The following is a 23019-nucleotide window of genomic DNA, read 5'->3' on the forward strand; positions in this document are numbered from 1 at the left end:
CATGAGCTAGCATGAAGAAATGATTTCAAATTTTCCAACACTAGCTTAATGTTGAACATGAATCATGGACAAGATGAAAATATTGTCGATGGGCTCAACAACAGGTCATACAGATTTCCATGAAGATGGAATCCCACAACTATGTGAACAAAGCGATAGCATTGGTCATACCCAAAAGATATAATGGTGTATGCTTGAGGAATCTACCACAAGTAAGACAACATTACGAACATCGTTGGTTCTGATTCGATTTCAGGTAGCCCACACTCAAATCAAAGTTTGGACAAGACAATAGATCCAACAATTTATCACGAGGATCGATCAATGAAGATATCATCTTTCCTCAACACACACACAAACACAAAGATATCCCTTCAGAATGAACTAAGTTAGGCAAAGCTTTTATCTTCCAACTCTCCAACTTGTTGTTTAGCTTAACTAACTAGCTAAGGAGTATCCAACATAGATTCTTGGAGAAATGGTGGTTTACAAGAAACCAACTTGATCACGAACTCAACATAGCGGTTAGGTGACAACCTGGTAATACTTCCGAGAAGATATTCAGAAATTCATGAACCATCGATATGTTGCTAAGATCGAGAACAATCTTGATTTTCAAGGCAAGACGATGTGATCAAAAGAGCAAAGGTTTGACAAAATCCTAACTCATCGATCGAAGAATGCACCAGGAAATAAAGACTAGGTAGCACAATCAGTCTTAGAATGATGAGTTAAGAACCAACACGCTAAGAATGAAATTATTGTCCTTTAACTACCAAGAAACAAGGCTGCTAGGAGTATTCACTTCACACATCACGATTCACTCGTCGGCATTCCAGTTACAATAACATGGGAACCGAGGAATGAACAATGATGGCAAGAAGTATCACTGCATCAAGAGTTCATAAGAGGTGGTGCAATTCTCATGACATTCCTGACATCAAGATGGTAACACTCCAAGGTAGAACGGAGCAAAATCTGGATTGGCATTTTGATCTGCGAAATACAACTACTTTGACCAGTCCAAGAAATGGATGAGGTATTGGAGTTTGTTTCTCCTAGTCATTCTGAACTAGAATGGCTTGACGGACCACAAGAATGATAGGCACCGATGAACGAACGCATGCATACTCTTGACTATCAATTGATAGACGAAGGTCAGAAGACAATAAAGAGGGACAACTCAAAGGAACATATGTTTTTCTGAGTTGTGGATGCATGGATTAGTATGCCGAACAAATTCAACATATTTCTTTCGGATAACCCATGCAGAGAGGTAGGACTGGCAGAGTCACAATTATGAATGGAGAACTCCTCAAGAGTACTCTGATTGTGATCTTTTGGTTCCAATAACTTCTGCCATATTGGCTCATGGTATTGGAAGAACGATATACCACAGACCTCGAGGACTATCACAAGGTTACTAATATCTTAAGGGAACTAGCAAATACAAACAACATGAGGTAGGGTGAATCTCGGGTTCAAAACCCAGGAGTAGAATACCTACTAACTAAATAACATCACGAGATGCTTTCGAGAATGGTGGCCAGAATCATCACACTGGGGATACGAAAGAATTAACAAATTACTGAGTGGTTCTCAAGGACACCTAGGGTCATAATACTAACTCCAACATACACGTCAAGGCAACGGACTACCTCAACACACCGATTAGTGTGCTTAATCTGGCCCAAAAATACAATGGGAACATGGAGGAAAGATTTGCAAGTGCATCATACTATTTAGAAACCTGGGATGACTTGGACAGCATAACGGTTGTAAATGCTGAAAATGATTTGAGACATCCTGCAAAAATGGTGGCATAACCACTCAACATCACAATATCAAGGTTCTGATGCCAACTATGAACATATGAAAGTAGTAGGAACTGAACTGAGGCTTGAACTCAACAATCCTAGGCAACTACGGTTTAGTAACACGTCATCCTGAGAGATAGAAGAGAAGCCTAGTTCCTAATCCTCGTAGAAAATAAGAGGTTGACTCAGATCAGAAGGGCATAAGGTAAAGGAGTAAAAAGAGCCTTACGTTCCCTACCACAATCAATTCCCTTATATAACTAAAGCATTTCTAGACTCAACTTTGACCAGTATGGCTTGGTAATCCTACAGGCAGTCAGGCTCTGATACCAAATCTGTCAGGACCCCGATTCCAAGTCACATCGATCTAGCCGGTAACACCTCATATCACTTTGCGGCCTCACGCACGGTATTCCCACGGGTGTCGCCTTACCATGGCCCGGGACCGTTTGCGCCTTTTGGCTCACGTATATGATAGTGTCGCTAGCATCCATATGACAGAGAACCCGGGACGACATGGCTAGTCGTGAACCCAAAGCGGCACCAACCTATGGGGACAGGCATACATGAATCACATCGAGCATGTCGGTCAGCAGCGTGTGAATCCGGGCTGTAGCACTGGGCTAACAGGACTCCTGGAACCCGGGCTGTAGCAGGCTAGGAAGGACTCCGGATGCCACCGCGTGACATTTCCCCGAAGGGACAGACACAGGAACGAAGTGAAACACATGCCGGCCAGTCAAGTGTCCTGAGTAGTAGTGCTGGGCTAGCAGGACTCCGGTGAACCGGGCTGTAGCAGACTACTATGGCTCATGGAAGCACTAGACTACATTTCCCCCATAAGAGAGGCTGCCAAGGATAAACAACTAGATTGTCGGATCCCACACATACCAAGCATTTCAATCATACACACAATATGCTCGATATGTGTAAATACAACATGGCATCACAACAAGACTCTACGACTCAGAGTATTTATTCATTAGGCTCCGAGGAGCCAAGCATTACAAACATGGGTCTCATGACCCCAACATACAGAGCATACCAGACAAAGCACATGCAGAAGCTTAACGTGTCTGAGTACAGACATCTACAAATGAAAAAGGCTGAGAAGGCTGACTATCTACCCAATCCTGCCGAGGGCACAAGATCGTAGCTGAGGTAACAAGCTAAACGTCGAAGTCCACACGGAACTACTAGCGAGATTGAAGTCTCTCTGCAAAACATAAAGTAAGCAAACGTCAGTACAAATGTACCCAGCAAGACTTACATCAGAACTAACTACATATGCATCGGTATCATCAAAGGGGTGGTGGAGTTTAACTGCAGCAAGCCAGCTTTGATTCGGTGGCTATCCTGAACTACGACTGCAAATAACTCTTTGAGGTGGCACACACGAGTCCACATATTCACCATATCAATACACCACTATGGATCCGCTCTCGTCACCCTACGAGAACGCCATCCACAGCACTCACGCTTATCTTGCGCATTTTAGAGTATCTACTTTCACTTGTCTATGAACTATGCAAGGGGCCAAGTTTCCATATCCGAGGAATCCGGCTATTCGAATAGATAGTGATAACCCTGCAGGGGTGTACTTCTTCACACACGCTCTCACCACTTATCGCCCTGTACACGTCATGTACCTCGGCAACCTTCAAGCGGAAGCCAGGCGAGGGAGTCGGCCACGACCTGACTAACCACACAAGTCTCTCATACAGGTTTATCGCCTATTCGGGTTCCATCCGCAAGGAGATTCGACCGGGTGTCGCTCACGGCCCCAAACGATGTGAGCAGGGTTCCCAAGCCCACCATCCGGGTGCCACTTGGTACACCGGGCCACTGTGCCTAGTCTGTCCCAAGCCCACCTGTACTGGGTGCCACCTGGTAGACTACTAACACTACCTACAAACACCAGAAACTAGTTGCAACTCCTGGACAGAGATTAGGTTGATTAATAAGTGGAGAGAGCTTGGAGCGCCCGGAGCCTAATGTATGGTAGTAACTGTTCATGGATCACAAACACAGAACTCAGTTCCTGAGGACGGCTGCAATTAGACAACCCACCATGTACTCCTACACGGCCTCTCACCGCTACCTTTACCAAATCGTGTTCACCACTTAGCTCTCAACAGTAGGACATGTTCACAACTTTCCAATTCATCCCTGATGAATCAGCCATGACATAACTCTAAGCAATAGCAGGCATGACAAACAAGCATGAATGAGTAGGCACATCTGGGCTCAAACAACTCCTACTCATGCTAGTGGGTTTCATCTATTTACTGTGGCAATGACAGGTCATGCAGAGGAAAGGGGTTCAACTACCGCAGCATGTAACAGTTGAATCATTGTTGTCCTAATGCAGTAAAAGAGAGTAGGAGCGAGAGAGTGGGATTGTATCGAAATGAACAAGGGGGTTTTGCTTGCCTGGCACTTCTGAAGATAGTATAGCTCATCATCGGTGTCATCGAACTCATCGTCGAAACACGTCTACTGAGAGGGGACAATTACTGGCAAGGGAGCATAAACAACATTCAATTAATGCAACGCACAAGCGAATGAATGATATGACATATTAAGGTACTGAATTGACCTAATGCAATATCTAGCCATTTTAATTGAAGTGGAACTCAAACAAGATCAAATTCCAGCTCCAAATGTTATTTCATAAATTACCCTAATCATCATTTGTCCTATTCAGTGAGGTTAACTTGTTCAAACCTACATGATCATGGCATAAACAGATCCTTCATATTTTTCTGATCATTTTTCATATATAAATTATTTCATTTGAAGTTAGGGTTGAATTTCTATGATTTTTAGAAGTTTTGGCTATTTTATGAAATTTCCTGAATTATTTTAAATCCAGAAAATCAATTACTGCATCAGCATTGTGCAAGCATGACCTCAGCGAGTCAACTGAGGCTGACCAGGTCAAACCTGACTAGTGGATCCCACTGGTCAGTGACACAGTGCTGGTCAGGGTCACTGACCTGTGGGCCCGGTCAACGGCCACGTCAGCACGGTCAAAACTGACGCGTGGGGCCACCGTGATTAGGATAAATCTAAGAAGGAATAAACTGGGGTTAATTAGCGCGTGGGGCCCGTATACCAATGAGCTAGGGAGGTTAGTTAGCACCGTCATTAGAGCTAATGACGATGCCACGTCAGCGGTCGCCGGGGTTAGTCGCCGGTGACCTCACAGTGCGGCGGCGGCTCGCCAGCCGGGCGATTCCGGCCACGAGAGCTCGCGCTCTTGGGCTCTACGGAACCAGCGCGACGAGGCGCTTCAGATCACGACCGTGCTTGGCCGTGGGGTGGTCCTTGGCGACGGCAAGGAGCTCGGCGGCGGCAGCCGGAGCTCGGGCGGGAGCGCGGGAGGCGCTTCGGGGTGCAGGCGGGGAAGCTAACGCGCTAGGGAGGGCGTGCGCGAAGCGGCAAGTGCGATGGACACGACGAGCGGACCAAAAGGTCACCGGAGTCGTGTCGGTGGCGAGCGTAGGCGGCGGCGCGTGCGGGTGCGTGTGGCACGGCGGCTACGACATGCGAGAGGGAAAACGGAGGGAGGGAGAAGGTTTAGTGGCTCACGGCGGTTGCGACGACCGTCAAAGTGGGCTCGGGGAAGGCCGGACGACGACGGGGCATCTCTGGCGATCTGGGGGGCAGAAGGTTGAAGACGACGACGTCGGCGGCGTTCGGGGGCGTCCAGCGTTGCTTGACTCATCGGAGAGGGTGTGGGCGACGGGGCGATGCTCCTGGGCATGTCCAGGGGCGAGGGGGAGGCAGTGGCCGTGGTGGTGCTTGTCGGTGGCGACGGTGGCGCTCGGACCGTGCGAAAGGAAGAGAGACTGAGGGGAGGAGGAGCACGGGGGGGGGGGGGGGGGGGGGGGGGGGGGGGGGGGGGGGGGTGAGAGAAGACCAGAGGCATTGCGTGGCGACGCAGGAGGCGTCCATGGCGGCGAGGGAGCAACCAGGCAGGGAGGAGGTGGCCGGCGCGTGCGCGCGCGCGTTGGGCACACGCCCTCCTGCCTACTGGCTGGAGGTTGAAGACGGTGGCGGTTGTGGTGGGCTGGGCTGCTGCTGGGCTGCACAGTGTTGGGCCTCTGGGTTGAAGGTAGGCGCCAGGTATTTCCTCTCTCTCTCTCTTTCCCATTTCTGTTTCAGTTTTTCTATTACTTTAATTTTGTTTTGAATTAGTAGAAATACTAATTCATTTTGAAAAATCTTGAAAATGATTGTGGCATATGTTTGGATTATTTCCAACAACCTTAAAATACTTTCAAGATTTTTTGGACATTTAAAATTATTTATAGGATTTAAATATCCAAATGCAAGTACTTATGATTTAATTCAAAAATCCAAAAATGACCTAGAAAGGTGTGCACCGTTTTTGTCAGAGGTTCTAGACCAATTCAAAAATGATGAACTTTTCTAAAGAGCATTCTCGGTTCTTGAAAATGTTTTTAAGTTGAACCTAATTGATTTAATTTTGGTGCTAGGGTTTTTCATCCCCATTTCAACTTTAATTGAAAAAATAACATGATGCATGGATGCTTTAAGGCAACTAATCGCAAGCAAATTCTAGGGCTGTGACACCACGCACCGCGCCTCCCGACTGGGAATAATTCCTCGGAAGGTTGTGTTACTTTGCATGATGCGGCTCTTGTCTATTTCCATTTTATGGAGTGTGTCCTCATAAATGAGGTTTAGTCCGCTGCCGCCGTCCATGAGGACCTTGGTAAGTCGAGACCCGTCCACGATGGGACTGAGGACTAACGCGGCTGGCGCTCGTACTGTTCTGTAGTTTGGTTCGTCACTGGCGTTGAATGTTATAGCCGTGTCGTTCCAGGGGTTTATCACAGCAATTTGGCAGACTTCGGCGAGCTCGCGAAGCGCCCTTTTGCGCTTGTTGTTTGAAGCGAATGTCTCAAAGACCGTCAATACTCTTGAGTTATCGTCCCCTGGGGGATGCCGTTCTGGGTCGTCCTTGATAAGGATGTCCTCGCCGCTCTTGGCTACCTGTCGTAGTATCCAACATCCTCTAAGGCTGTGGGTTGCCATGGTATCTGGTGTTGTACGTATTTTGCATGGGCCATCGAGCCACCCCACCAGAACGGTGTCGTGCCGCATAGCGGTTTTGTGTTTCTTGACTGCTGGACTGGGCGTTCCGCGAGGGTGCGCCCTTTTCGCCTATAGGGGGAGTTGAGTTGGGACTCACGGTTCCCAGCGAGGTGGCTGAGTTTTCCAGGTGCTCTCCATCGCACTGTACTTTTGTATGATGGTTGCTAAGTCAGCGAATTTTAGTATGCGGCGGCGATTAATGGCGTTGAGGATTCCTTCGTCCGCGCAATTGTTGCAGAGCGCTGATATTGTGTCCTCGTCACGGCAATCTTTTACCTTGTCCTTGACAAGGAGGAATCTGGCCCAGAAGTGATGGACCATTTCCTGAGACTGTTGTTTTATGCTCATGAGAGTGTCTATATCCGGGTGGGTGGGTGGAAGTAAATCCGAACCCCGACCTGACCGATTATCCGGAGTCTGATGACCTTCCGGGCTTAACAGTTCGGGTTCCGGAATATCTTTTGATTGTTTAGGACCGTCGTCCGATGCTATGTTCGGAGGGCTGGTCGCATCCTTTTGCGGGTGGGTATCCGGCTCTTCTTGATCGGCGATTTGAACATAGTCCATCTTCGGTATAGAAGAAGACTCACTGTCCCGCTCCATGACTACCGCAATCTGGTGGGTGATCAGTAGGGTCTTGATTTCTCCTTGATCGGTTTTAGGCCCGATCCGATCGTAGTCTATGGCTATTCCCAAAGCGGCGATGCGATCTAGGAGTTCGTTCAAAGATGAAAACTCTATCGGATCCATCTGCTTGGAGTGCTCGAAGTTGATGCGAAGGGGGTTTTCGATGGCCCGAGAGGTCATCGTCGGCTCAACGTCCGAACGGGCGATCATAGTAAAGCCGCCCAACCGGAGGGTTTGGCCCGGGGCCAGAGATCCCCCGGAGGTGATGTTGTCTTTAAGGACAAGGCGAGCCATCGAGCCTTTCGTCGACGGCACATTGGAACTCTCAATGAAAGCACCAATGTCGGTGTCAAAACCGGTGGATCTCGGGTAGGGGGTCCCGAACTGTACGTGTAGGATCGATGGTAATAGGAGACAGGGGACACGATGTTTACCCAGGTTCGGGCCCTCTCTATGGAGGTAATACCCTATGTCCTGCTTGATTGATCTTGATGAATATGAGTGTTACAAGAGTTGATCTACCACGAGATTGTAATGGCTAAACCCTAGAAGTCTAGCATGTATGACTATGGTAATGAGTATCTGTCCTTTTCGGACTAACCCCTCCGGTTTATATAGACACCGGGGGAATCCAGGGTTTACATAGAGTCGGTTACTTAAGAAGGAATCTTCATAGTCGGTGGCCAAGCTTGCCTTCCACGCCAAGGAGAGTCCAATCCGGACACATGTATAGTCTTCGGCCTTCATGTCTTCACAGCCCATCAGTCCGGCCCATGGATAACAGGCCGGACGCCCGAGGACCCCTTAGTCCAGGACTCCCTCAGTTGCCAACCAATGGGATGTAAGTGGGTGTTCAAGAGGAAGCTTAGGCCCGATGGTACTGTTGAGAAGTACAAGGCTAGGCTTGTGGCCAAGGGTTATACCCAAAAAGAAGAAAAAAGAATTATTTGATACTTACTCACCTATGGCTAGACTGACAACCATTCGAGTGTTACTCGCATTGGTTGCCTCACATGGTCTTCTCTTTCATCAGATGGACGTTAAGACGGCTTTCCTCAATGGAGATCTAGACGAGGAAATTTACATGCAATAGCCAGATGGCTTTGTAGTAAATGGTCAGGAAAGAAAGGTGTGTAAGGTAGTGAAATCTTTGTATGGCCTGAAACAAGCGCCTAAGCAATGGCATGAGAAGTTTAATACAACTTTGACATTTGCTGGCTTTGTTGTTAACGAAGCTGACAAATATGTATACTATCGCTATGGTGGGGGCGAAGGAGTTATACTGTGTCTGTATGTCAATGACATACTGATATTTGCGACCCACCTCAAAGTCATTGAGGAGGTCAAGGCTTTTCTATCTCATAACTTTGAGATGAAAGACCTGGGTGTGGCTGATGTTATCTTGAACATTAAGTTAATGAGAAATACTGAGGGTGGAATTACACTTTTGCAATCCCACTATGTTGAGAATATTTTGAGCCGTTTTGGATATACGGACTGCAAACCTTCTGCAACACCATATGATCCTAGCATGCGGATTCGAAAGTTCGAAGGCACGGCTGTAGATCAATTGAGATATTCTCAAGTGGTTGGTTTACTGATGTACCTAGCTTGTGCTACTCGTCTTGACATCTCATTTGCTGTGTGCAAACTGAGCCGGTTTGTTTCCAATCCAAGAGATGTGCATTGTCATGCTGTTGAGAGAGTGATGCGTTATTTGCAAGGTACTGTGAACTACGGAATTCACTATTCTAGGTACCCGACGGTACTTGAGGGGTATAGTGATTTGAATTGGATATCTGATGCTGATGAGATGAAAGCCACAAGTGGATATGTCTTCACACTTGGTGGCGGTGATGTTTCCTGGAAGTCTTGCAAGCAGACGATCTTAACGAGATCGACTATGGAAGTAGAACTCACAACATTAGACACATCATGCATCGAAGCAGAATGGCTTCGAGAGCTTTTAATGGATTTGTTGGTGGTTGATAAACTAGTCCCGGCTGTCCTTATGAACCGTGACAATCAAACTGTGATTACCAAGGCTAAGAGTTCAAAGGACAACATGAAATCCACAAAGCACATAAGAAGAAGATCAAAATTTGTCAAAAAATCAAGAACCTCTGGAGTGATAGTGTTGGATTATATCCAGACGGCTAAGAATCTGGCAGACCCTTTTACGAAAGGACTATCACGGATTGTGATAGAAAATGCATCGAGGGAGATGGGTATAAGACCCACGTAAGTTGCCATGGGGATAACCCAACCTATGTGATCAGAGATCCCGTGAATTAGGTCCTGGGAAAACAATCCAGCGGTCAACTGAGGATGGTATCCTTAATTAACCCACTCCGTTGGAGATGCAATAATACTCTCAATTCTGTAAGGCAGGCTGACTTTTGTCTTAATGTGTTCCAAAGCTTATGTAAGCAAGATGCTAACCTACGGAGCATTCCTTAGAGGAACACACCTATGTGAGTCCGACTGCTGGTCACAGTCTATGAGATTGGGTGATCTCTAGGAAGCTCATGAAAAGGTACGGAGTATGACTAATAAGCTCCACCCGTGGGGTTTAGCCTTCGGCAGCCACGTATCAGCTGACAATGGGCGAAACTTCTACACGCCAAACTGACAATTCAAGGCATAGTCCATTGTTCAGTTGTGAAGAAGTCTAATCCCATTGCTCTAGGTGGAAGTTCAATTTAACAGTCTCCACTGAAAATTCTGGTATATCAAACATTGTTTAGAACAGCTGACAAACTTATGTGCCTCGAGATCTGGTGGGGGATTGCTGGATTATGGATGGGCTTAGGCCCATATAAGACAATAATCCCTGGTTAATCTCTAAGGCCCATGCATGTGTACGGCAAGTGGTGGGAAGTGTAGTACCATAGTACTATAGTAAGAAGAGTGAGACCTCTTTATAAGGGTTGCTCCATCACTTGCTATTGGGAATTTGGGAATAGGAGCTGTACATGCGCGCTCCTCCTCCTCCGCCGTCCGCCTCGCCACGCCTCGCCTCGCCACGACGCGCGCGCGCAGCGGGTTGCGAGAATGAGCCGAGCCGAATCTTATTTTTGCCGGTCAAGAATGGTTAATTAATCTTGAAATAATTAACGAGTCGCTTACGAAAGTGCCACTGTCCGAGACGTTGGACCGTGGGCTGTTCGTGGACTCGGTCGTCCCTAACTCAGTTCACTCACTCCCTCTCGCACAACCCTAGCCGTCATCTACCGTTCCTCTCTCTGTACTGCTTCCGGCGATCCCATCCCGACGACCGCATGCACGGTTTGTCGGGAGAGTAGGTGCCTCCGGAACCCTGTCGTTCGAGATCCTGCCCGGAAGAACGACAATAAGGTTTTGGGGGAACGTCTCGACGCGACTGCTCCCGATCCGTCCCCGTTTCCGTCCGCCTCTGCTTCCACTACTTCACCTGCATCGACTCCATGGCTAATGACGAAGCCACTAAGAAGAAGGCCTCAGCCTATGCCGAGGCTGCCGCTGTCGCCGCCGCGTTGGCCTGGCCAACCGGAGGATATGACTCGTTCATCCTCTATTTGCTCGTTCATGTGATGGCCGTATATATGATGTTCGTAGATGTTTCGGTTCTATGTACTGTACGCTCTCACATGCTTAGGTATCGGTATGAAATGCATACCGTATTTGCCATGCTTATTGTTTACTCATGGATTAGTTTAGTGGAAAAAGTGTTAATATTTTCAACAGTAGTTCCAGTAGGTACGTGCACGGTGCAATTTGGCTACACACGAGCACCGCACGTCAATCATTGCACTTTTCTGAAAGATCTAAAAAATAATCTGTTTGAAAGATCTCAATTATTGCACTTTGGATTGTACTGTAACGACGAGCACAGTACGCCACCTTTCATGGTCTGCTGGTGATACACTACGGTACACCACCACCTAACAGAAAAATGGGAGACATCCCATCGACTCATGCAACCACCTAAACTTTCTACCACTGTTTATCACAGTGGGCGGAGTGTCTGATCTGACAGATAATGCACATAAAAGAGCCAATGCAACGGAAGAAGGCAGCATGCGCGATCGGAGCCAAGCTCGAGCAATCCACCGCGCGACTTCCCGAGAATCGACATGGTCTGCGACGAGAGCATGCCATTGGAACGCAAGTAGGTATGCGTGATCGGAGCCGGGATGGCCGGGCTGGCGTCAGCCCGCGAGCTGCGCCGGGAGGGCCACGACGTGACGGTGCTGGAGCAGAACGCCGACGTGGGCGGGCAGTGGCTGTACGACCCGAGGAGCGATGGCGCCGACGACCCGCTCGGCGCCGCGGAGACGGTGAAGGTGCACGGCAGCCTGTACGCGTCCCTCCGCGCCATCAGCGCCAGGGAGAACATGGGGTTCACCGACTTCCACTTCGCGCCCAAGGACGGCCGCGACGGCCGCCGCTTCCCGGGCCACCGCGAGGTGCAGCTCTACCTCAGGGACTTCTGCGACGCGTTCGGGCTCATGGAGGCGGTCCGGCTCAACACGCGTGTCCTGCGCGTCGCCATGGCGGTGGCTCCGACGCGGAAGTGGACGGTGAGGTCCGTACACGAGGGCACGGAGGAGGAGGAGGTCTTCGACGCCGTCGTCGTGGCGAACGGCCACTACTCGCAGCCGAGGCTGCCAAGCATCCAGGGCATGGAGGCGTGGAGGGGGAGGCAGATGCACAGCCACTCGTACAGGGTGCCGGAGCCGTTCCGGGGCGACGTGGTGGTGGTGGTCGGGTGCGGGGCGAGCGGCAAGGACATCGCCATGGAGGTCCGCGGGGTCGCCAAGGAGGTGCACCTCGTGGCCAAGTCCATGGAGGAGGTCACCCCCGGGCTCGCCAAAGTGCTCGCCAAGCATAGCGCCAACCTGCACCTGCAACTGCACGTACGTACTACTACGTCTATTCCGTGCTCCAGTCAGTCACGTCTCACGTCGGTCGGTCTCCACATGCAAAACGAAACGAGTGACCCGTACATGGAAAGCTACTAGGTGGAGCGCCTGTGCGAGGACGGGCTGGTGGTGTTCGGCGGCGGCGGCTCCGGCGTCCTCGCCGACACCATCATCTACTGCACGGGGTACAATTACTCTTTCCCGTTCCTGCACACGGCGGGGGCGGTCACCGTCGACGACAACCGCGTCGGCCCGCTGTTCGAGCACGTGTTCCCGCCGTCGCTGGCGCCGTCGCTCTCCTTCGTCGGCATACCCATAAAGGTTCGTGAAATCATAAGCATTACAGCAGATCTTGATTATACGTACCAAAACAAATTAATCAATGCGTCTGGTACGCAGGTGTTTGCGCCCCGGTTCTTCGAGGCTCAGGCGAAATGGGGGGCGCAGGTGCTGTCAGGGAGGAGGACGCTGCCGCCGGAGCAGGAGATGATGCGGTCCGTGGAGGAGTATTACCGTGCCAGGGAGATCGCGGGCGTGCCCAAGAAGTACACCCACGACGTCTGCTTGTCTGAGACCATGCCCACGGTACGAACAACAAATTTAGCAGACTCCCTAAAAAGAGGGATCGACTATGCATCCTACCTGAAAAAAGAGCATCTGTCAGTCACTTATATTCTAGACCGTCTGATCTTCATCCAACGACTGTGAACAGACTTACACTGCTCATATTCAACCTCTGGTTTCTTCTTTCTCCCGTGTAGCCGTCAGCCAGCCCAGGCCCAGCCGCTGCCTCCGCCCCCATGGCCGGTGTCTAGCGCCACCTCGCCGTCCCGCCCTTCCCTCTACCTCTCCCCGTCGCCGTGCTGGCCGTCATCCTGGTCATCCCTTTAACCCGTCTCACCTAAAATAACTCGGGCGATCCCCTGCACCCCACCACCCCCTAATATAGATGTTGGGGTCATGGCTTCCCCTAAGATAGCTTCTCTTCTCCGGCGAGTTCCGGTACATTAGAATTAGCAAAACCAAAAATGAAATTTTAGATTTGCTATTCTCAGCCGACTCTTAGTCAATACAGAGTCCAGTCCCAATCCATCTGACGTTGAGGTCCATGTAAGTTATTTTTTTGGATCCCGATACCGCTCAGACGTTCATCTTTTACCATGGCAAATCGAAAGTTTTTATGGCAATTTTAGTGACATGAGGATGACAAGTTTAGTTAGCAAGCATGAGAAATCCGTGCTCAGTGTTTCTTTTGCCAGGAAATTACCATGTGTGTCAACTAAACTTGTTATCCACGCGTCACTAAAATTGCCATCAAAAAAGTAAGATTTGCCATGGTCAAATCTCGAACGTTCGGGATTTATCATTTTCGTTTTTCTAAGTTTGGAAGCAGAAACTAGAAATTCTTTTGCACTAGTCTAGATGAACAATTTTTCATAACATAGTGAACTTCTTTCCAGATGTGTATTAACAAATTTGTAAAATCTCGGTCGACTAACCACTAGTTGGGTCCAAAATTGTTTAACTTTAAAGCAAGCGTGCAAAGTCAGATTCACTAAAACTACAACATTTATATTTTTACCGCCATGTGGAGCCTACTTGTCGATGTGATACATACTTATTTTGCCTTCTTTTTGGTTTAACCTACATTCTTCCCCCAACCACACCGCAACAGTATCTCTACTGTCTACCACTTTCCACACCACCCATAAGCTCATGTCGAGGCACCGGTCGTTGCTACTAGAGGGAGTGCGATGTGAAGCCCTTGGACATCGTGAGTGGGGAAGAAAGCGGCCACAGAAGGTGCACGATAGGCGACGACACACTCAACAACTTGGTGGGGTAAGGGAGAGATGACCTCATCATCGCTGGCCATGGCGGCATTCATATTGGCCGCCGACCTATCGCTAGGTGGAGACGAGGGTGGGTGGTAGCGAAAACTGGTCCACAATGCCGAATGGAGGTAGTTGGCGCTAGTTTAGTGGTGTTGTGACAAACCCTCCCTCCATACCCGCAACACACACACAGACCGTAGTTACAAAGGGGCGTGGCTAATAGTCAATCGACTGAAAACTGGGTTTGGGTCGGTCGAACATTTTGGACCGTTGGATGGAAAATCAACAGCGAGATCGTCTTCTTCAATCTCCGACTCATCTTCCTCCTCTGACCACCTCATGTACCACCGGTCGGGCCGCCTGATGCCCCCCCCCCCCTCCGAGGCCATCAGCGTCCCACGACCGCCTCGCCACACCTCCCACCCCTGAACCCCCCCACTAGTCTTGCCGCCTCCCCAGCCATCCCTCTAGCCCTAAGCGATGACCGGTTTTTCTCCGGCGAACTTGCACCACCGCCGTGCTGCCACCCCCGACCACCGTTGTGCTGCCTCCCCCACCCCCACCCTAAGATAGATGATGGGGTAGACTGCCAGCGAGCTTCTTCCACTCCTCCAACGTGCTTCTTCCTCCCCTTCGGCAGTTTCTCCCTTCTAGCGAAATCGACCAACCCAAAATAAAAAATCAGACGGCCGCATGTAGCTATTGTGGACATTTATACCCCCCCCCTCCCTCCCTACCACATACCCCCAACACACACAAACTGTAGTTAAAGTGATATTTATACCACCACCCCTCCCCCAAATATAAATGCCAGACGACAAGTTTGAAGTGTCTTTAGAATAAATGGAGACGGTTTAGAGACTCTGCCATCATAGATTTTTTTTACTCCTAGCCTTATATTAAACTTTTTTAAAAGGAGATAATTTAGTGAATCCGTTAGACTTGCTCTAGCAACTATTTCATACCAAGCTAGCTGATCAAGGTATTTACCTTCAGAGTATTTTTTTTGTTCCTTTGATCTGCAGTACATGGATGATTTCGGGAGCAAGTATTGTGACTTCCCACGCGTGGAGAGATGGCATCACGAGCTGGTCGTTTCGTTGTTTGCCAACATGAACAACAATCTCGAGACCTTTCGCGAGGACTACCAAGACACCGACTCCATCTGCAAGGGTGTGGAGGAGTGGCACTTGTCTGCACAACAGCCTCAAGCTGCTCCTGCTGCTAAAAAGATGTCGCTTGGTCTTTCATGAACAAGCATAGTGGTCTGTGCACACCCTTCATGACATGGCAGGCCTTCCAGGCTTCCACAGTAATCATCGATATGTTTTATTGGTTTTCGTACTTATATAAGTTGTATGATTCGGAAATGTCACAGATATAAATGCATTTATGTGATTTATGATCTGTAGTGAATTAAGTTGCACACATACATGGTGCAGGGGACAATAGAGGTTTTTCCCACCATTTTCAGAACAAAATATTTCTCAAACTGCTGAACACTTGAGTCAGTGATGACCCAAAAGTATAGGGGATCTATCGTAGTCCTTTAGATAAGTAAGAGTGTCGAACCCAACGAGGAGCAGAATGAAATGATAAACGGTTTTCAGCAAGGTATTCTCTGCAAGCACTGAAATTATAGGTAATAGATAATTTTGTGATAAGATAATTGGTAATGAGCAACAAGTAACAAAAGTGAATAAAGTTCAGCAAGGTGGCCCAATCCTTTTTGTAGCAAAGGACAAGCCTGGACAACCTCTTATATAGAGAAAAGCGCTCTCGAGGACACATGGGAATATCGTCAAGCTAGTTTTCATCACGTTCATATGATTCGCGTTCGGTACTTTGATAATCTGATATGTGGGTGGACCGGTGCTTGGGTACTGCCCTTACTTGGACAAGCATCCCACTTATGATTAACCTTTATTGCAAGCATCCGCAACTACAACAAAAGTATTAAGGTAAACCTAACCATAGCATGGAACATATGGATCCAAATCAGCCCCTTATGAAGTAACGCATAAACTAGGGTTTAAGCTTTCTATCACTCTAGCAACCCATCATCTACTTATTACTTCCCAATGCCTTCCTCTAGGACCAAATAATGGTGAAGTGTCATGTAGTCGACGTTCACATAACACCACTAGAGAAGAGACAACATACATCTCATCAAAATATCGAACGAATACCAAATTCACATGACTACTAATAGCAAGACTTCTCCCATGTCCTCAGAAACAAACGTAACTACTCACAAAGCATATTCATGTTCATAATAAGAGGGGTATTAATATGCATATAGGATCTGAACATATGATCTTCCACCAAATAAACCAACTAGCATCAACTACAAGGAGTAATTAACACTACTAGCAACCCACATGTACCAATCCAAGACTTGGAGACAAGAATTGGATACAAGAGATGAACTAGGGTTTTGAGAGGAGATGGTGCTGGTGAAGATGTTGATGGAGATTGCCCTCTCCCGATAAGAGGAGCGTTGGTGATGACGATGTCGATGATTTCCCCCTCCCAGATGGAAGTTTCCCCGGCAGAACAGCTCCGCCAGAGCCCTAGATTGGTTCCGCCAAGGTTCCGCCTCGTGGCGGCGGAGTCTCATCCGGAAAGATGGATTATAATTTTTTCCTCATTGAAAGACTTCATATAACAGAAGATGGTCATCGGAGGGCCACCAGGGGGCCCACGAGGTAGGGGGCGCCCAGGGGTGGGGGGCGCCCCCTCCCTCGTGGGCAGGGTGTGGCCCCCCCGGTGAACTTCTTGCGCTCAGTATTTATTATATATTCTGAAAATGACTTCCGTGAAGTTTCAGGACTTTTGGAGCTGTGCAGAATAGGTCTCTAATATTTGCTCCTTTTCCAGCCCAGAATCCCAGCTGCCGGCATTCTCCCTCTTTATGTAAACCTTGTAAAATAAGAGAGAATAGGCATAAGTATTGTGATATAATGTGTAATAACAGCCCATAATGCAATAAACATCGATATTAAAGCATGATGCAAAATGGACGTATCAACTCCCCCAAGCTTAGACCTCGCTTGTTCTCAAGCGAAAGACGAAATCGAAAAATATGTCCACATGTTTAGAGATAGAGGTGTCAATAAAAATAAAATACGGACATGAGGGCATCATGATCATTCTTAGAACAACAACTTATATAATTTTTGTCATATGATCTCTTATGCTAGAGTAACAATTCAATCACAATTTCAAGTATGAATTATAAACTTCATTGAAAACTAACAAACTATAATCTCGGTCATTGGAGCAATTGCAATTTATCATAACATAGGAAAGAGTCAATATAAGAGCTTTTCAGCAAGTCCACATACTCAACTATCATATAGTCTTTCAAAATTGCTAACACTCACGCAATACTTATGGGTATGGAGTTTTAATCGGACACAGAGAAAGATAGGGGCTTATAGTTTTGCCTCCCAACGTTTTACCTCAAGGGTAATGTCAACAATAATAGTTCATGAAAACTCACATCCAATTAGCCATATATGCCAGGATCTTTCCATCATGTTGTGCTTGCCAAAAGATAAAATGTAAAAAGGAAGGATGAAGATCACCATGACTCTTATGTAAGGTAGGAGATAAAAGTAAAAGATAGGCCCTTTGCAGAGGGAAGCAGAGGTTGTCATGCGCTTTTATGGTTGGATGCACAAAATCTTAATGCGAAAGAACGTCACTTTATATTGCCACTTGTGATATGGACCTTTATTATGCAGTCTGTCGCTTTTATTTCTTCCATATCACACGATCGTATAAAGCTTATTTTCTCCCACACTAATAAGTCATACATATTTAGAGGGCAATTTTTATTGCTTGCACCGATGACAACTTACTTGAGGGATCTTACTCAATCCATATGTAGGTATGGTGGACTCTCATGGCAAAACTGGTTTAAGGGTGTTTGGAAGCACAAGTAGTATCTCTACTTGGTGCGAAGAATTGGCTAGCATGAGAGGGAAAGGCAAGCTCAACCATGTTGGATGATCCATGACAATATAATTTATCTCAAATGTAAGAAAACATAACCCATTACGTTGTCTTCCTTGTCCAACGTCAACTCTTTAGCATGTCATATTTTAATGAGTGTTCACAATCATAAAAGATGTCGAAGATAGTATATTTATATGTCAAGACCTCTCTTTCTTTATTACTTCCTATTAATTGCAACGATGACCAAAACTATGTTTTTCAACTCTCAACAACTTTTATTCATCATACTCTTTCTATGTGAGCGCATTACTCTCCATAAGATCCATATGATCTCTTTTATTTCCTTTTATTCTTTCTCTTTTCTTTTATTCACTCAAGATCATGGCAAAATAAACAAGCCCTTGACTCAACACTAATCTTTATTATATATAGCTCACGGACTCGATTACATAGAAGGATCATAAAGCAAAACTCACAACTAGATCATACTAAAAACTTTTATTCTACGAGATCAAGATATTACCAAAAGGATCGAACTAAGAAAAACGGTAAAGATAAAAGTGATGGTGATACGATACGATACCGGGGCACTCCCCCAAGCTTGGCGGTTGCCAAGGGGAGTGCCCATACCAAATACTCAGTTCTTCTTTGTTGGTGAAGAAGGTGATGGTTTTGTTGATGGCGTAGGCTTCTTCCTTAATTTGCGCTTGAGGACAGAATTTTGGTCCCTTAGGTCCTCGATCTCCTACTCCAGGCTCAGTATCTTGCATAGTTCCTGCTTGTTTTCCTGCAAGAGGCGAAAAGGGATAAACTCGATCTTAGGTTTCTTTACTCTATCAGGGAGGCTTGACTTTTTAAACTCCACATGCATGTCCCCAGGTTGAGGTAGTGGGACTTCATCTTCATCTGAGCTCGTCTCCTCCTTTCCCTTAGGTTCATAGTCCTCTTCTTCTTTCGTAGTCCAACCACAATGTTCCACATCCCCATAGACTTTAGGATCCGCAAGGTAGTCAGCCACATAGCTCTCTCCTTCCGAATCCTGGGACGACATGTTGCTCAAATCTGTAGTAGGACAGCTCGAAACAAAGACAGGAAATATTTGCGTGATATGGGAGTCAAAACCTCCGGGAGATTATATAATGAATTTTTACCGACCAAAATACGTAACGTGTAAGAAAACAGAGTCCAGAGAGCACACGAGGTGCCCACGAGGTAGGGGGGCGCGCCCAGGGGGGTAGGGCGCGCCCTCCACCCTCGTGTCCTTCCCGGACTGCTTCTTATTTTTCTATTTTTCTAAATATTCCAAAACGGAAGAAAATTGCCATTAGAACAGTTTTGGAGTCGGTTTACTTACCGTACCACATACCTATTCCTTTTCGGAGTCTGAAACATTCCGGAAAGTGTCCCTTATGTATTCCTCCGGGGTTACGGTTTCAATAACATTGGTTTCAACATTTATAGGATTACCTGAGATATAATGTTTAATTCTTTGACCGTTCAGCACCTTCAGATTTGTGCCTTCGAAGTTGTTGATTTTTATGGCACCGTAGTGATAGACCTCCTCTATAACGTAAGGACCTTCCCATTTAGAGAGAAGTTTTCCTGCAAAAAAATCTTAAACAAGAGTTGTATAGCAATACATAATCACCTACATTAAACTCACGCTTTTGTATTCTTTTGTCATGCCATCTTTTAACTTTTTCTTTAAATAACTTGGCATTCTCATAGGCTTGGGTTCTCCATTCATCAAGTGAGCTAATGTCAAATAACCTCTTCTCACCGGCAAGTTTGAAATCATAGTTGAGCTCTTTAATAGCCCAATAAGCCTTATGTTCTAGTTCGAGAGGTAAGTGACATGCTTTTCCATAAACCATTTTATACGGAGACATACCCATAGGATTTTTATATATAGGCCCATAATGCATCATCAAGTTTCTTGGACCAATTCTTTCTAGATCTATTAACAGTCTTTTGCAAAATTAATTTGTTTTCTCTATTACTCAATTCTACTTGACCACTAGACTGTGGGTGATAAGGAGATGCAATTCTATGATTAACATCATACTTAGCAAGCATTTTACGGAAAGCACCATGAATAAAATGTGAACCACCATCAGTCATTAAGTATCTAGGGACTCCAAACCTTGGAAAAATAACTTCCTTAAGCATATTAATAGAGGTGTTATGATCAGCACTACTAGTTGGAATAGCTTCTACCCACTTAGTAACGTAAGCAACAACAACTAAAATATGTGTATATCCATTAGAGGCAGGAAAAGGTCCCATATAATCAAAGCCCCAAACATCAAATGGTTCAATAACAAGTGAATAATTCATAGGCATTTCTTGACGTCTACTAATATTACCAATTCTTTGACATTCATCACAAGATAAGACAAACTTACGGGCATCCTTGAAGAGAGTAGGCCAATAAAAACCGGATTGCAATACCTTGTGTGCAGTTCTATCTCCAGCATGGTGTCCTCCATAAGCCTCGGAGTGACACTTGCATAGGATCTGTTCCTGTTCATGCTCAGGTACACAACGTCTAATAACACCATCTACTCATTCTTTATAAAGATGTGGTTCATCCCAAAAGTAAATTCTCAAATCATAGAAGAACTTTTTCTTTTGTTGGTATGTGAAACTAGGTGGTATAAATTTAGCAACAATGTAATTAGCATAATCAGCAAACAGAAATGGCGTAGGCATCTTGATCAACAAGAGCCTCAAGTATGGAGTGGTAGACATCAAGAGACGCGGGGACCGGATTATCCTGGTCAAGCTGGTAGTTGAGGACTTGGTTCTCAATGTTATCAGCGCGTATGCCCCGCAAGTAGGCCACAATGAGAACACCAAGAGGGAGTTCTGGGAAGGCCTGGAAGACATGGTTAGGAGTGTACCGATTGGTGAGAAGCTCTTCATAGGAGGAGACCTCAATGGCCATGTGGGTACATCTAACACAGGTTTTGAAGGGGCGCACGGGGGCTTTGGCTATGGCATCAGGAATCAAGAAGGAGAAGATGTCTTAAGCTTTGCTCTAGCCTACAACATGATTGTAGCTAACACCCTCTTTAGAAAGAGAGAATCACATCTAGGGACTTTTAGTAGTGGCCAACACTCTAGCCAGATTGATTTCATCCTCTCGAGAAGAGAAGATAGGCGTGCGTGCCTAGACTGTAAGGTGATACCTGGAGAGAGTGTTGTACCCCAGCATAAGCTGGTGGTTGCTGACTTCCGCTTACGGATTTGTGTCCAGCGGGATAAGCGTGCCAAAGTCGCTAGAACGAAGTGGTGGAAGCTCAAGGGGGAGGTAGCTCTAGCGTTCAAGGAGAGGGTCATTAAGGAGGGCCCTTGGGAGGAAGGAGGAGATGCGAACAATGTGTGGACGAAGATGGCGACTTGCATTCGTAAGGTGGCCTCGGAGGAGCTTGGAGTGTCCAGGGGAAGGAGAAGCGAAGATAAGGATACCTGGTGGTGGAATGATGATGTCCAGAAGGCGATTAAAGAGAAGAAAGATTGCTTCAAACGCCTATACCTGGATAGGAGTGCAGACAACATAGAGAAGTACAAGATGGCGAAGAAGGCCGCAAAGCGAGCTGTTGGTGAAGCAAGGGGTCGGGCATATGAGGACCTCTACCAACGGTTAGGCACGAAGGAAGGTGAAAGGGACATCTATAAGATGGACAAGATCCGAGAGAGGAAGATGAGGGATATTGGCCAAGTCAAATGCATCAAGGACGGAGCAGGACAACTCTTGGTGAAGGACGAGGAGATTAAGCATAGATGGCGGGAGTACTTCGACAAGCTGTTCAATGGGTAGAATGAGAGTTCTACCATTGAACTGGACGACTCCTTTGATGAGACCAGCATGTGTTTTGTGCGGCGAATCCAGGAGTCTGAGGTCAAGGAGGCTTTTAAAAGGATGAAAGGAGGCAAGGCGATGGGCCCTGATTGTATCCCCATTGAGGTGTGGAAAGGTCTCGGGGACATAGCGATAGTATGGCTAACCAAGCTTTTCAACCTCATTTTTCGGGCAAACAAGATGCCAGAAGAATGGAGACGGAGTATATTAGTACCAATCTTCAAGAACAAGGGGGATGTTCAGAGTTGTACTAATTACCGTGGAATTAAGCCGATGAGCCATACAATGAAGCTATGTGAGAGAGTCATTGAGCACCGCTTAAGAAGAATGACAAGCGTGACCAAAAATCAGTTTGGTTTCATGCCTGGGAGGTCGACCATGGAAGCCATTTTCTTGGTACGACAACTTATGGAGAGATATAGGGAGCAAAAGAAGGACTTGCATATGGTGTTCATTGACTTGGAGAAGGCCTATGATAAGATACCGCGGAATGTCATGTGGTGGGCCTTGGAGAAACACAAAGTCCCAGCAAAGTACATTACCCTCATCAAGGACATGTACGATAATGTTGTGACAAGTGTTCGAACAAGTGATGTCGACACTGATGACTTCCCGATTAAGATAGGACTGCATCAGGGGTCAACTTTGAGCCCTTATCTTTTTGCATTGGTGATGGATGAGGTCCCAAGGGATATACAAGGAGATATCCCATGGTGTATGCTCTTTGCGGATGATGTGGTGCTAGTTGACGATAGTCGGACGGGGGTAAATAGGAAGTTAGAGTTATGGAGACAAACCTTGGAATCGAAAGGGTTTAGGCTTAGTAGAACTAAAACTGAGTACATGATGTGCGGTTTCAGTACTACTAGGTGTGAGGAGGA

The 23019-nt window shown here is 46.9% G+C and overlaps 1 protein-coding gene across 1 annotated transcript; it reads left to right on the forward strand.

Annotated features, from left to right (window-relative positions):
- Nucleotides 1-11446: 11446 nt before the first annotated feature.
- Nucleotides 11447-15765, forward strand: LOC125514670 (flavin-containing monooxygenase FMO GS-OX-like 8). The gene is made up of 4 exons (XM_048680010.1): nucleotides 11447-12469; nucleotides 12575-12796; nucleotides 12875-13060; nucleotides 15336-15765. Exons 1-4 carry the CDS (start codon nucleotides 11747-11749, stop codon nucleotides 15561-15563), a joined length of 1359 nt encoding a protein of 452 aa, XP_048535967.1. The 5' UTR covers nucleotides 11447-11746; the 3' UTR covers nucleotides 15564-15765.
- Nucleotides 15766-23019: the final 7254 nt, after the last annotated feature.

The sequence above is a fragment of the Triticum urartu genome, chromosome 6 (assembly GCF_003073215.2).
Source record: "Triticum urartu cultivar G1812 chromosome 6, Tu2.1, whole genome shotgun sequence".
In the NCBI taxonomy this organism is placed as follows: Eukaryota; Viridiplantae; Streptophyta; class Magnoliopsida; order Poales; family Poaceae; genus Triticum; species Triticum urartu.

Coding starts and splice junctions, on each gene's coding strand:
- LOC125514670 (XM_048680010.1), top strand. CDS start 11,747: ATGGCCGGGCTGGCGTCAGCCCGCGAGCTGCGCCGGGAGGGCCACGAC. Junction 12,470..12,574: donor ACCTGCACCTGCAACTGCAC/GTACGTACTACT, acceptor GAAAGCTACTAG/GTGGAGCGCCTGTGCGAGGA. Junction 13,061..15,335: donor TGTCTGAGACCATGCCCACG/GTACGAACAACA, acceptor TTTGATCTGCAG/TACATGGATGATTTCGGGAG.